Source organism: Filicampus tigris, chromosome 21 (genome assembly GCF_054856515.1).
Source record: "Filicampus tigris isolate MCC_2025a chromosome 21, RoL_Ftig_1.0, whole genome shotgun sequence".
Lineage (NCBI taxonomy): Eukaryota > Metazoa > Chordata > Actinopteri > Syngnathiformes > Syngnathidae > Filicampus > Filicampus tigris.
Window position 1 is genome coordinate 3,861,396 of NC_141237.1, and position 13,831 is coordinate 3,875,226.

At 44.2% G+C, this 13,831-nt stretch overlaps 1 protein-coding gene and 1 long non-coding RNA gene across 3 annotated transcripts in view; one reads left to right on the forward strand and one right to left on the reverse strand.

Annotated features, from left to right (window-relative positions):
* LOC147127227 (uncharacterized) overlaps positions 1-13,831 on the forward strand; it is a 32,506-nt gene that overhangs the window by 1,269 nt on the left and 17,406 nt on the right. Inside the window, exon 2 of the long non-coding RNA XR_015084216.1 lies at positions 8,142-8,272. This is a non-coding gene — a long non-coding RNA (uncharacterized LOC147127227). The remainder of the gene's footprint in view (positions 1-8,141; positions 8,273-13,831) is intronic.
* kcnb2b (potassium voltage-gated channel subfamily B member 2b) overlaps positions 1,830-13,831 on the reverse strand; it is a 48,259-nt gene continuing 36,257 nt past the window's right edge. For both annotated transcript variants that reach the window (XM_086020423.1, XM_086020424.1), the window contains exon 3: positions 1,830-6,560. In XM_086020423.1, coding sequence (XP_085876549.1) covers positions 4,701-6,560 — 1,860 coding nt within the window. In that variant the 3' untranslated portion in view covers positions 1,830-4,700. The remainder of the gene's footprint in view (positions 6,561-13,831) is intronic.

Genomic DNA, 13,831 nt, shown 5'->3' on the forward strand with positions numbered 1-13,831 from the left:
AAGTGCCTTGACTAATTTTCGAGCCCTAATTCGACCAATTTTTGTCTTGTGGTACAACACCATTTTATACACCGATGTGCTTCTGACACCCACCACTTGATGGCGGCACCACACTTCCCATCTGACCACCTTCAAGTCACATTGGCTTCCTTATAGTGGATTCAGAAGCAACATGGAACGAGCAACACTCCTGCTAAAATGTACACGTGTTACCCATTTTAGAACTTATACATTTTGTGTAATGGTAACACCATGACAAACAAATCATGCTACCGACGTAAGCAACGGTTGCTAACATCGACATGTTTACAGTGCTAATGCTAACTTAGCATCGCTAGCGCTTTTATGTGATGACAACAACTACGCACTTTCATAATCACATGCCATTGCGAATGGAAATGCTTGAGGGGCGCGGCTTTGGGCAGGCTCGAAGGGTTAAAAACAAGAAAGATATAAAGAGGAGAATGCATACTAACAGCAGTTGTTATATGTACATTTATTTGTTATTCTGCATATACGAATAGACTTGGTGTTGGTGGGGGAACATGGAGACACGACAACAAAGTGTTCTGCGGCCACATCATCCTATGGACTACAACATGCATACAAAGATGTCGCTTTGTACAGAAACTGTTATGTGTGTGTTTGTGATCAGGAGCCATTCTCTCAGAGAAAATAAAAGACACAAGCTATGTACAATAATAATCCCCCATGTTAACGTCAGCGTGAGAGGCCTGCATGAAGGAAACGAGGATGCTGAGGAACAAAAACAGTCATGTCTAACACACACTCATATATATATATATGTATATATATATATATATATATATATACAGTGGCGTAGCGTGGGTTGCTGACTTGTTTCTTGAGCCCAAATAAGCAAGTGTGATGGAGAATTCAGCACCCTCTTGAGGCTTGTTTTGGTAATACGTTGGACATTTTTAAGATCATACAGGGTTTTTGGGAATATTTATGGGTTTGCTTAAATTTTCAAGAGAAAGAAAATGGGTTGAATATGCTGATTGTTTGGGCAGGTGCAACATTTGGGGGTGCACAGTGTTTAAAAAAAGGAAAAAAGATCGTTGTAGAAGACGTTATGTCAAATATGTCATAAGTTATGTCACCCTCGAAATTTAGCAGGGTGAGCAAAATTTCAAGACAAATTGTTTCAATTATCTTCTAAAATGAGCATTTCATTTGCAAAAGCATCACTGCAAACCTGTACCTTTTACTACTCTTGGTTTGCGCCCCCAATTGTCAGCAGCAATGTCCGAAAATGCTCATTTGTTTCCTGTGGGGTGACGCTTACATGACATTTGTGTGAAACAAAGAAAGTCATGCGCAACAGACACAATATGGTCGCTACATTAAATGCGGGAAGGTAACGTACTGGTGGCCCTAAATGGACAAAAGACAAGCCACGCTGCTCCACTGCCTTGAAGGGGGATCCCACACCCATCCACACTCACATAAACTCGGATGCAACACAAGTGTGAGGATCCATTCGATCCCTCCCCATCGATCGGCCCTCCCGGGGGGGTGCGCCGTGAGGTCGGAAGCGCTCGGCGGTGTTCAGTTAGACATCAATGTGGATTTCTTTGATGTTAATAGAAGGGAGAAACAAAGGCAAAAAACATCCAGGGAGTTATAGAAAACCTGAGAACTCAATAGCATCAAATTGTATCCATTACATAAAGACCTGATTTCGCCTATAAAATTAGACTATCTGTACAGCGCCTTTCACTCTCTCTCTCTCTCATATATATATATATATATATATATATATATATATATATATATATATATATATATATATATATATGATAGCAACTAATTACCACCACCACCTGGTTGTGAAAAGGCGCACGTCATCATAACTGTGGTCATGCTCCATTTGTGAGACTTTTTTTTTGTATTTTTTATTTTATTATATATATTTTTTAGAAAAAATAGAATAATTCTCCTCAAAAACCACAAATGGACTGTGGCCATTTTTGGATCAGCATTTGTCCTTATTTGGTGTCTGGCAATGTTTAGGTGCCCGACAGTACATACAGAGTCAATAAATGAGAATCAATTTATTTCAGTAGTTCAGCTGAAAAAGTGACTCTCGCAAACTGCACAGATTCATAAAACTGGATTCATAAAATTGAATGCTGCAATTTATTTTAATGTGATACTCCTTCTGGTGTGCCCGCCGTGGCCACCGGGAGGCAGTGTAATACCGTCATGTAAATACCTAAGAAGAATACTTTCACTTCTACTGTGAGTGACTCAGTACGACGCTTTAAAATGAGACATTTTGTGGTAGAGGATAAAGCATATATGCTTGTGATTATTTTTATATTATCTATCTACATGTACATATATATACATCAATGGTTTTTGTTCAAATATCGATTACTTAAAGCGTTCTAAAACCGAGAATATTGATGCTAACCATTAGTATGTCAATGGCATTTTAAGCTAATGGGTTCTTAAGGCAACATTGTTTGGTTGTTTTAAATACACAAAGTGTAATTTTCTGTTTGAACTTTATTTTGACAGTAAACGTCACCTGCGCAAAAATTGGGTTTAAATTAACATTTTTAAAATGCTGGGGGTCCAGATGTGCTTCATTTTCAAGAGGAAAAAATATGATTGATTCTATACAGTATGCCTAAGGTTACTAAAAAAAACTAAAAAAAAAAAAAAAAAACAACTAAATTTCACTCTGTATGTAGTCATGAATTTCACTTTTAGAACTGAACTGCTGAAATAAAATTTCCACGGCACTGAATATATTGAGATGCAACCTGCATATGCAAGCGATATATTCAAAAGCGGAAATCAAATAACCACCAAATGTTCAGTTGAATTGTGGTGAAATTCTTTTGTGTTTGCGTAATACTGCTTTTGCCTCATATTAAAGATAGAACATTGGAAAAATACATCGTCATTTGTCTGTCTGTACAAATCACCCATAGACAGAAGAAAATAAAGTGCCACAATTTTTGGCCTGCATAGTTTTTGCAGTAGTCGACGCAGTATATTATACAATATATATTGTACTTTCAGCACACCTCTCTCCCTCTCTCTCTCTCTCTTTTCTACAGTAGGTTCAAGACAAGAGACAGATGGAAAATACATTTGAAATAAGTTAAGAATGACAAATACACACAGCCACGTGTTCCAATAAATATTCCAGCCATAAATTGGAATTGAAAGGCAACTTTGTCAGTGTAAACAAAACAACAACACAATAAATTAAATGTACACACACGAAAAATGATGAACACAATTAGGAAGCTAAATATGTCACCCTCCTGTTTCTGTATGTTTGCTTCTCTGGAACAGCAGTAATGTTCCTGTCCGTTTTACCCGTGACATTTAATTATCCGGAAGTGTCAAAAAATAAAGAGGGGGGAAAAATTGCAATAAACATTGTTAATATTTCATTAAGCCAGGCAGAAGCAGTTTCCTACCGAAAAGGTACTATTTTAAAACGGTCAAAACGGGTCAATTTGACCGGCGACACAAACAGGAGGCTTGTATAAAACTAGAGCTACACCGCGAAAATTACATGTCGTATATTCGTGTAATAGACACAAGCATATTTGTGTGCTTGATTTGGTCCATTGATATCTGAAGGAATATTGACTTCAATTGCCAAACTAGATTCATTTACATTGTAAAGCAGATAGGTGTCGGAATTCATAAATAGTCTTCATAATAATTGCTTTTTATGGTTCTCAATCTACTGTTGAATTATTAGAATTGGCTAAAATGCTACAACCACTCTAGAACTATTTTATTTTAGAATAAGCTTTTTGTTTTTTTTTAATTCAACAATAACTTTTAAAAGCGTAAATACGCTGGAGAGTACATAATTTATTCCCAGCATTAAAACGATGCGTATGGCTACAAGAGTCCTTCCTGGTGTTTGTAAAGGTGCTAAATCCAGGCTGGAAGTTTTGTTTTGTGTGAGAAACCTGGAACAAGTTTTTGATTTACAGGTAACATCGTTCAGTTTTTCTCCTCTTTAGAAACAAATGACTATTTTTCACTTCCACGATTTGGATTTGAAAGCTGTTGTTTTTGTGAGACAACTGTGCTAAACCAAGCGAGCCACAAGCTCCCTAAAAACCTGAAGTATCCGTTACAATATCTATATGTTCTTCTAAACACCGGATTGCTATTTTGTTCATTCGGTGGTTGAATATCGGAACTTAAACTTCAAGAACTTTACATACACGCGCACACAAATCACAGGATCATTCATCACGGGAACACTTTGCATTTTCCACAAAAGGTAATGAATGATATGTTATTTTTCATAAATAGGTCGCTACAATGGTCGTCCTGCCCCATTTTTCACATTGCTAACAATGGCGCCGTCCTTTTTTTTTGTTTGTTTGTTTGTTTGTTTTTGTCCCGTGCGTTGTCTTTGCCTTTCGTGTCCGAGTATTTACACAGCAAACAAAGCACCGTAAAAGAGGAGTCTTTTTCTTTCTCGAAAAAACGCATGCTTATTTACAGATCAGTTTATCTGTGCAATGGAAAAGGAGGTTGTCCTATGTACACGGCGGAAACCGTTTCCGCCGGTGGGTGGATTCCTTGGGGACAGTCGTTTCTTGTCGGGGCGGTACACAACGACACAAGTAAAAGGGGCTTGCCATGCCATGCAGAAACATCTCCTCTGTCAAGGGGCTCTCTCGCAGTCACATGCTGGTCTCGCAGGTGGGCGAGAGCCCGCTCTCGCCGGGTATCAGGTGGATGTCGGAGGTGAAAATGTGGTTGTCTGCTTTGTGTCCGTTTTGGTCGGCCTCCCCGTCACCCGCCCCGACCTGGTTACAGTTTTGTGTGGTGGTCTTGGGCGACCGGGGCACGCCCGTAGCGCCGGCCACCTCCATCAGGCGGTTGCCCGAGGATGGGCCCTCGTCACCGGGCGGCGTGTCCACCAACGGGCCGGCCTCCCCCGCCTCGTCACGGTCGTCCTCCTCCGCAGCCCGGATGAGAGCTTCCGAGCCGGCCATCAGCGGCGACGTCTCCCCGTCTGGCGACTCTTCCTCCAGGAGGCTGGAGCTTATGTCTCCGGGGGACGTGGTGCTCGGTGGCGTGGGCGGGCCCTCCGCGGACGTCTTTCCCACCTTAATTTTAAGGGGGTTGTTCCCACGAAGAGATTTCTGTATGTTCTCCACCGCGCTATTGAAAGTCTCCCCTTCCTCTATACGGAGTTGCGAGGCGTCACCCCGGTTAACAGGTTGATAAACGCCGTCTTTGAGGACGTCGTCCGACGAAAGCTGAACCGCCGTTAGATGGAGAGGCGAAGGCACCTGGAGGTGTCTGCCCTTGGCTGCGTCCACCTCCCTCATCTCCAGCTCTTCCTTCAGCGTGCTCTCGGGGCTGCGGGACGACTTGGGTGAGCCCGGGCCGGCGAGGGTGGTGCTCAGCGTGCTCATGGAGCTGGCCGTGTGGAGGTTGGTGAAGGACTGGGACTTGGTCATCTGGTTGTACAGCTCCTCCAGATTCTGGACGTTGAGGTGCTGCGGGGTTTTGCTCGTCCACCGAGGACTCCCAGTGGTGGCGATGGTGATCCGGCGGGGGGAATTGGGCGCGCCGGCCACCGCGTTCCCCAGGGCCCTTTTGTCTGGCGACTTGAGGTCGGTTTCCGAGGTGGCTAAGCCGGTGGAGCCTCCCCAGCGGTTGGGCGACAGGTGGTTGTCCAGGGAGGTTTTATCCTCTCCTTTCTCCACCACCACATCCATGAGCTCCATACTTCGGGCGAAGGCGTCTTTGAGGTTCATGGACACGATGCTGCCGTTGCGCTTGGCCCTCTCCAATGCCTCCCGCCTCTTGATGGCCTTCTCCTGCCTCTTTTGCTCCTTGTAGAACTCGGAGAAGTTGTTGACGATGATGGGAATGGGCAGGGCGATGACCAGCACCCCTGCGATGCAGCAGAGTCCGCCGACGATCTTTCCGGGTAACGTCTGCGGGTAAATGTCACCGTAGCCCACCGTGGTCATGGTAATGGTGGCCCACCAGAACGAGGCGGGGATACTGGTGAACTTGGTGGCGTCTTCGTCTTTCTCGGCAAAGAAGACCAAGCTGGAGAAGATCATGATGCCCATGGCCAGGAACAAAATGAGTAAGCCCAGCTCGTTGTAGCTCCGCCTCAACGTGAATCCCAGGGACTGCAGCCCCGTGGAGTGCCGGGCCAACTTGAGGATCCTCAGTATCCTCATGATGCGGAATATCTGCACCACGCGCCTCACGTTCTGAAACTTGAGCACGCTCTTGTTGGACTCGGTCAGGAAAATGGTGACGTAGTAGGGCAGGATGGCCAGCAGGTCGATGACGTTGAGCGGACCCTTGAAGAACTTCCACTTGTTGGGCGAGGACAGGAAGCGTAGCAGGTACTCCATGGTGAACCAGGCGATGCACACGGCCTCCACGTGCGCCAGCTGGGGGTTGTCGTTGGCGTGGCCAAACTCGTCCTTCTCCTGAAGCTCTGGCAAGGTGTTGAGGGACAGCGCGATGGTGGAGAGGATGATGAACAGGATGGATATGATGGCCAGAATCTGCCAGAAAAAAAAACCAGACACACGGAATACCACGTTAACGCTATTCATTTCTTTCAAAGTTACTCAGGTGCTAAAACAAAATCACTTGAGTATGGCAACTGCCAATTTGCCGTGGTGATTACTAAATCCAACAACGAGATTGATATTCAATGCCACGAAGCTAAATAAAGTTGAGAGTTGACATAGGGTCTGCTTCAAATTGGACGTCATGGCTCAGGTACAACAGTGGCTCGGGTGATTTCCATCGGGCAAAGCAGATCTGCATGAACAAAATAAAAGAGGCACGGAGTAAACGACGTGAATGAAAAGAGTGAGTGAAGGTCTGAGCGCAAATGGCACCGCAGGCATGCCGCTGAATGACAATGAGCCCGCTCGTATGCAAAACGAATATAAAACATGCCAAGTATTGTATATAAAGGTGGATTAATGTCCCTGTGATGCTAAGACCTCAAATAAGAGACGAAATACATCATTAAGACTTTGAATAACTGCAGCGTATAGTGATTATAATCCAAATCACATTTAAATTACAGTCTAAGGAGGGCACAAATCTATTTTGGGACTCTGTGTATTATGCGCAATTGTATTGTAGCGCCACCTGTTGGCTGAAAAAAAGTACATTCGACTGTAATTAAAAATTGCACTGACAATGTGTTTATCTCCACTGCTTCTTATTATCTCCGGACAATAATAAAAAATCCTCATAATGCTGCTGTCCGCCTTGGCTCGGATTCTTTTCCCACGGATCCAAAAGATAAGAAAAAAAGTTCTTGTCCTAGAGAAGCTTTATGGTATCACTTTGTAAGGCCGTCATCTTAGCAACTCTTGAAAGGATGAAGAGTGCTGGGTCTGAGAAGTCGTTCTCAAGGCATTCTTTCACACAGAGATGAGATTGAGCTTTTATTCACCTTTCATACAGAACGCAGCTAAGTGTGTACAAATTGGACAAGAATTGGTGTTGGGAGAAGTGACTGTCGGGTGTCCAACTCCCTACACCAAGCTAGCTAAGATGCCAAATTAGCATGTCGACTTTGACCTTGTTATGCCTCTGACACGAGAAGCGAATGAATTCGATAGTCCTTCTCGGAAACCTGGCAAATTCGTGGTTAGACTTTGAACCCCACCCCCATTCCGTCCGTGTAAGTGCTAGTCCCACAAAACAACGACTCGGTCCAAAAACCGGAAATTGCCAGCTTTCTGAAGCGGTGTGAAAGGTTCTTTACACAGCCATTCTCTTCTGTCTGGCAGCGCCCCAATGTTGTCTGAAAGGTTCAGCGCTGAAACATTTGTTTTGGACTCAATCCATTGTGTTACACAACATGGATGTAAAGAAAACAAGAGGGGTGTCACGGTGCGCGGTGAGGAAATGTTGTCGCTTCGCTGAATGCGCTGGTGAGGTAAAAGCGATTAAGAGGGGCAGCTCGGGCCCGGCCCGGCATCACGTCCAGAGCCAGCGGTCGGTCACTAACAAGCTAACAACTTCAGAACATCACTTGAGACTCAGATGCTTTAAACCAGTCTGCCGAAGCATGACATGGCTCTTTCCTGTCTCGACTTCGAGTCTGCTTTTCTCCTCAGGAGCCGAGTAATCTGCTGCTCAACTTTGACCGATGTAATGCCTCACTTCCTACATCGGAGAAGTGTCTATTCACGAGTGGACTTTGACCCTGTTATGCTTCTATGACCTTCAGTGTCAGCACAATTGCAAGGTAACTTTCACCTCTTAATGCCTCTGATGCTACATCTGGAGTTGCTAAAGTTACAGATTGACTTTGATCCTATCATACTTCTGATATGACCTCTGAGGCTTTGAGTCAACTTCGGCTTCCAAGCTGCCTACGCCTCTGACTCAACCACGGACACCGTGAAATTTACACGTCAACTCGGACCATCGCTATCACCTTAGACTATCTCCCGTCGTCAGCCAATTTACGATTTCGCTTTATGTCTCTTATACTACCTTTGGGAACTGTCAACTTGAAGGACAACTTCTGCCCTGTTGTAGCTCTACTACTACCTCCAAAGATGCAAAATATGTGGGCTGACTTTCAGCGATCCCTCCTTTGCCTTGCCAGGAATCAACTAGACAACATTCGCTAAGTTCTCAATCTGTGTTGCATAAATGAAGCCATTTCTCAGTGGTGATCCCTTTTTTTTTTTTCTTTTCTTGCTGCACTATCAATCCAGACGATGGCTTATGGTAATGTGCATCGATCCACGTGTGCGCGCGTGCGATTTCATCATCTGGCAGTTTGGTGACCCCATTAACTAAGTACTGTTAAAGCAATGAATTACCGCCGTAAATTGATCGACCGCCCCCCGGGGCTCCCTTCATTCGTCTGGCCGAATGCTTGCCGTGTATTTGGGGGTACAAAAAGAGTTAGGTTGGAAATAGAGACTCAACAAGGCAGCTGTCCAGGAAAGCACCGAGAAGCAGCAAGAGGGATATTTTAGTGTCGTCTCCATTTCCAAGGTGTCGTCTGGACCACGTAATCGGACTTCATAAAGTACCCGAAAACAAAAGAGTACAAAATTGATCCGTCCGAGAGTCCTAGAAACTTGGACAATGTGCGACTCAATGAGATGAAATAAACGACTTACTTAAGAGCCCGTCCGGCGAACCAGCATTGGGTAGGTCGCACATACTAAAGATTGCTCCAGTAAATCCAATAAACTACGCCAGAGGGTTATAAATTCGGGGGTGTCGACTTCAACTCTGTTATGCATCTGATGCTACCTCCGAAGTCGGTCAATTTGCAGTTTGACTTAAACCCTTAGATGTCTCTGACACGACCTTCGAAGCCTTACTGTCAGCAACACAAATCACGAACTAGCGCGAGAAGCTAACGTGGCAGTCTGCACCTTCACTCAATCAATAATCCAACTTGTGTCTTCTCACTGTCGCGTTTCCTGGCAAACCTCCTAATGTGGCCCCCCCTTTTTCCTCCGCATACCTTTGTAAACATATCGTTCAAAGCCGTAGATACATATTTTTTTTCCATTATTCAAACGAGACCCGAGAAATATTTTGTTTGTGGGCACAAGCAGGGAACTGAGCAGGCTCCTATGAAATATTTATGAATGTCTTGGGTGCAAACATGCCAGGCAGCGTGGCCATGTCAACAACACGGCTTTGATAAATCGATGCAGGGTCCATAAAATCTAACTGCACTGGCCAGTCCTCAATTTAAAAAAAAATTTTTTTCCATCACACGTCCCAATGGAAAATGTGCCTTTGTAATGGAAACCCTTATCCCTCTTATATAATAAAATAATAATCTAAAAGACCCAGTCCTCTATTTTTTTTTTTTTTTCCAATTGTAAACTTTCACGCGCAAACTGCACTGCAATTGGTCATAAAATTGTGCTGAAATGTTTGACAACAACAGGATGTGAGTGATGTGCTGACCAGAGCTCGACAGCAAGCGCCGCACAATAAAAGCATTCTGGCCGGTTTAAAGATTCATGAGAGCGATGCTAAGCTAACCGATAAATGCTATTCTCGCTGTCGAGAAATTTAGCCGCGCGCTTGTTATGTCGATGGATATTTAAAGCGGCTCAATCGATGGTTACAGCGACGTTGCTGTATATCCTGTCATATAGCCTTCTCAAATGACTCCTGCACACATTAGACTCGATCTGGGGACCAACAACCGCACTAATGAAGCTTCCTTTGCTGACTCGGCACTTTTTCGACTCAGTTCAAACCAACGTGTGCTGGAAAGCGCCCCAAAAGTAGACCAATTTGAAGTTCAACCGAAAATTTCTTTTGAAAAGGAAAATGGGATGATAACAGGAAATGGAACAATAGTGACAGGAAAAAGGGGTGCGAACAAGGTGAAGTTCACATTTTCTGGCAGAAATATGCCTTAAAAATGGGACAAGAACAACGGGAAAGGAAATTTTTAAAGGAATAAGTCACAGGGAACTTATGGGAGCCCAAAACTGAAATGAAAATGTTTTGGAGTTCCAAATGTGGAATATTTAAAAAAAAAATGGAACAATATGGAATTCAACCAAAATGTTCTGCGGGTGTATACCAAAATATTCTGGTAACACACCCCAAAGTGAATTCGGACTTCGACCTAAATTTTTAGCAAACACCCCAAAAGTGGAACAATTTGGAGAGCAACCTAAATGTTCTGGAAACACCCCTAAAGTGGAACAATCTGAAGTTCAACTTAAACATTATGGAGATGCGCCAAAAGTGGAACAATTCGGACTTCAACCTTAATATCCTGGAAACACCTCCAAAGTGGATCAATTTGAAATTCAACCCAAATATTCTGGAAATACCCCCTAAGTGGAACAATTTGAACTTTTTGTGGTGATGTCATCACTGTAGGGTACAATTGCGGTACACCTGCTCTGTGCTGCGCTCTGATTGGCCGATCTGTATTTCAAGGGTGTTGCTTAGGTAGGTAGAAAGTTTGTCTGGAGATTTCGCCATGGCAATGCGTGCCCGTGTAGACGTTGTGTGTGTGTGTGTGTGTGTGAGAAACTTGTTCTTCCCCCCTTGTGAGGTTTTTTATCAGTGACAGCCGAGCCATTCGTATTCAGAGTAAATTTCAGGAAAGCGCCGCACACGTATGCCTCTTCCTCCTCCTCTTCCTCCTTGCACTTCATCTTTCGCATCTTCCCGGCATAGATGGATGATGGTATCAGGACACGCGCGATGAGCTGGTGGTGTAGGTGGGGGTAGAAGCGGCTAGCGTGTAAGCAATCCTTCCCCTTTTTGCTGATATCTGCTTGCGTATATACAGTCAACTTTTTCCCGTGTTTTCAAGAAAAAGTAGTACGACATAAAATCAATGCAGCTACCGGGATTTTGGGGTGTGTCGCTTGAAAAGTTCCGGAAAGGCATTTATGCCACGTGGAATCAACTTAGTCGTAAGCCGCACTAAGGGGGTACGCCTCAGGGCGTGCGCTGACGGCTTGAAAATCAACGTGACATTTTGGACTTTTTCCAAAGTTTTCCCCTTTCAAAACGCAGCCGCTGAACCAAAAACGCACTTTTCCTGTGTCTCCCTTCGCTGGGGAACAAAATTGGGGTGTGTGAGGGAGGGAAAGCAAACTCTGTTTACTGCCCGAGACAAGCTGCTTTCTTTGCTAATGAGAACCTTCCCTCCCTCCTTCTATCAGTGATGTGTGTGCATGAATAAATGCATGAGCCACGCTGGCACTGGAGGAGCACCAACAGATGATTGGCACGGGAAACCAAAACATGTGGGAAAAAAGGGTACCAGTGGTGGAAAAAGGGCTAGAAAAGTTTGCTGATACGAGGGTGCGCGCACTCAAAAGTATGGTGATCAATCACGTGGAAACGAAGCTTCTTGCTAAATGGGATTTGTTTGTATTTTTTCCGTGGAAGTGGGGTTGGCGAGAAAAGGGTGCGCCGGCTTTGTCAGAGTGTCAAAGGAGGTGCGCAGCGAAAAAAATGCAGGAAAAGTGATGTACCTATATGCTAAATGTAGTTTATGTGGATCTTTATTGGTGAGTTGGGTGGGTCTGTGGTGCCTCCGGTAGGGGTGCGCCACCTGAGTTTGTGTGCTGAAGAAGGCGCAAGCTTAAAACGTTTGTGGAATGACATAAAATCAACGTAGCTATAAGATAAAACAAGGATTTTTGGGGCAGGAATTAAATTGTGGTGCTTCATATAACTTTGTATGGGTGTTGAAAGGGATGCGTGGCTTAAAAAGTCTGGTAAAGGTTCATAAAATGACTTATTCGGCAGGAATAGGCTTGGGATTTCAAGGATTAGGGTGCACCAACTGTTGGAATGTTGAATGGGTGCAAGGTCTAAAATGTTTGGTTAAGGATGTTCGATGACAAAATATATGTAGCTATAAGCTAAAACTGACTTTTTTCTGGCAGGAAACAACCTGCGGTGCCTTGGATGGGGGCGCCAACTCTGTAGGGGTGTAGTAGGGGGTGCGTGACTTTAAAAGTCTAGTAAAAGCTGTTCATAAACAGGCTTTTTGGGTTAAAGTTTTTTTTTTTGTATGGAAATGTGATTGGGTTGCCAGGGATCGGCGTGTCAAATTTGATGGTGGGGTGCGCCAACTTTGTGTGCTATGGGGGTGCGCCTCTTAAAAAGTTAAGAAAGGATGCAAGTCATGCATGTAAATGGGCTACATTTGGAAGCTCTTTATTGTGTGTGGGAATGGCGTTGTGATGTTTCATATAGAGGTGCGCCAACTCTGCGGGTGCGTTGAAACACTCAATCCTAACTTCCTTTTTAAAAGTTTTGTGAGTGACTCCTAAAGCCGAGTAAGATCAGCTTGTGAGCCCACAAAAAAGACAGGAATTAGCCAGTGACACTTCCCGAAAATAGCCTCAAACCGCGGGGGGTAACTTTGAAATCTCCAACTTACCTCCGCTACTCATTTATTTTTCTCCCACGAAGTTGAACCCGCTGCGACATTATGATACATGTCAGGTGCGGGTGTATTTTGTGCGGACGTAACAAGCCTTCGCCAGAGTTCTAAGGCGCCCGTTAATCATTTTTATCGCATGGACGCACAAGGCCTCAATGAAGTTGAATGCCTTTAAAAGCCTAATAATTCCCCACACGCCGCAGAGAGAAACACCATAAAGAAAAGAGGTGCGCATGGAATTGGCGGTGAATTATAATCGCCATTAACGCAATCGCTAAAACCTTTGAATTCCTCCCGGATTGTAACAAACGATTCCCCAGTGACGTGGACTTGTTTGGTCTTGAAAAGAAGTATATTCCTTCGAATGATGACTTTATTCATTTGGCGATAACTGTCATGACTCGTCGAATTTACCAGCACATTCGCTGTGCGCACCCCTGGGAGTGCACAAGCACCCTCCAAGGGCGGCATGAGATTAAACATTTAATGCCAGTATTACCAAGAACACACAACAAAGCATGCAGCGTGCGGATTTAAGATGGAATAACAACCTTTGCCAAACATTGATGCACACACCTTCCAACATTCCAACTGAGTTGACACACCCCCATCCCTGGTAACTCAAATCAACCTGCTAAAGTAAATCCAAACAAACCCAATTTATGATGATTTTATGTCATACAACCTTTCCAAGAAACTTCAAGCTGCGCACCCCCTTCAACGCACCATGAGAGTTGGCGCACCCCAGTCCTTGACTCAACCCAATTTTGGCCAAAAATGTCTAAATGTCCAAAAATTATAGCTACTACAATGGTTTTACCTCACGCAACAGTCTTTCACAAACACTTTTAGCCTCGCACCCCCTTCAAGGATCCGACAGAGTTGGTGCAC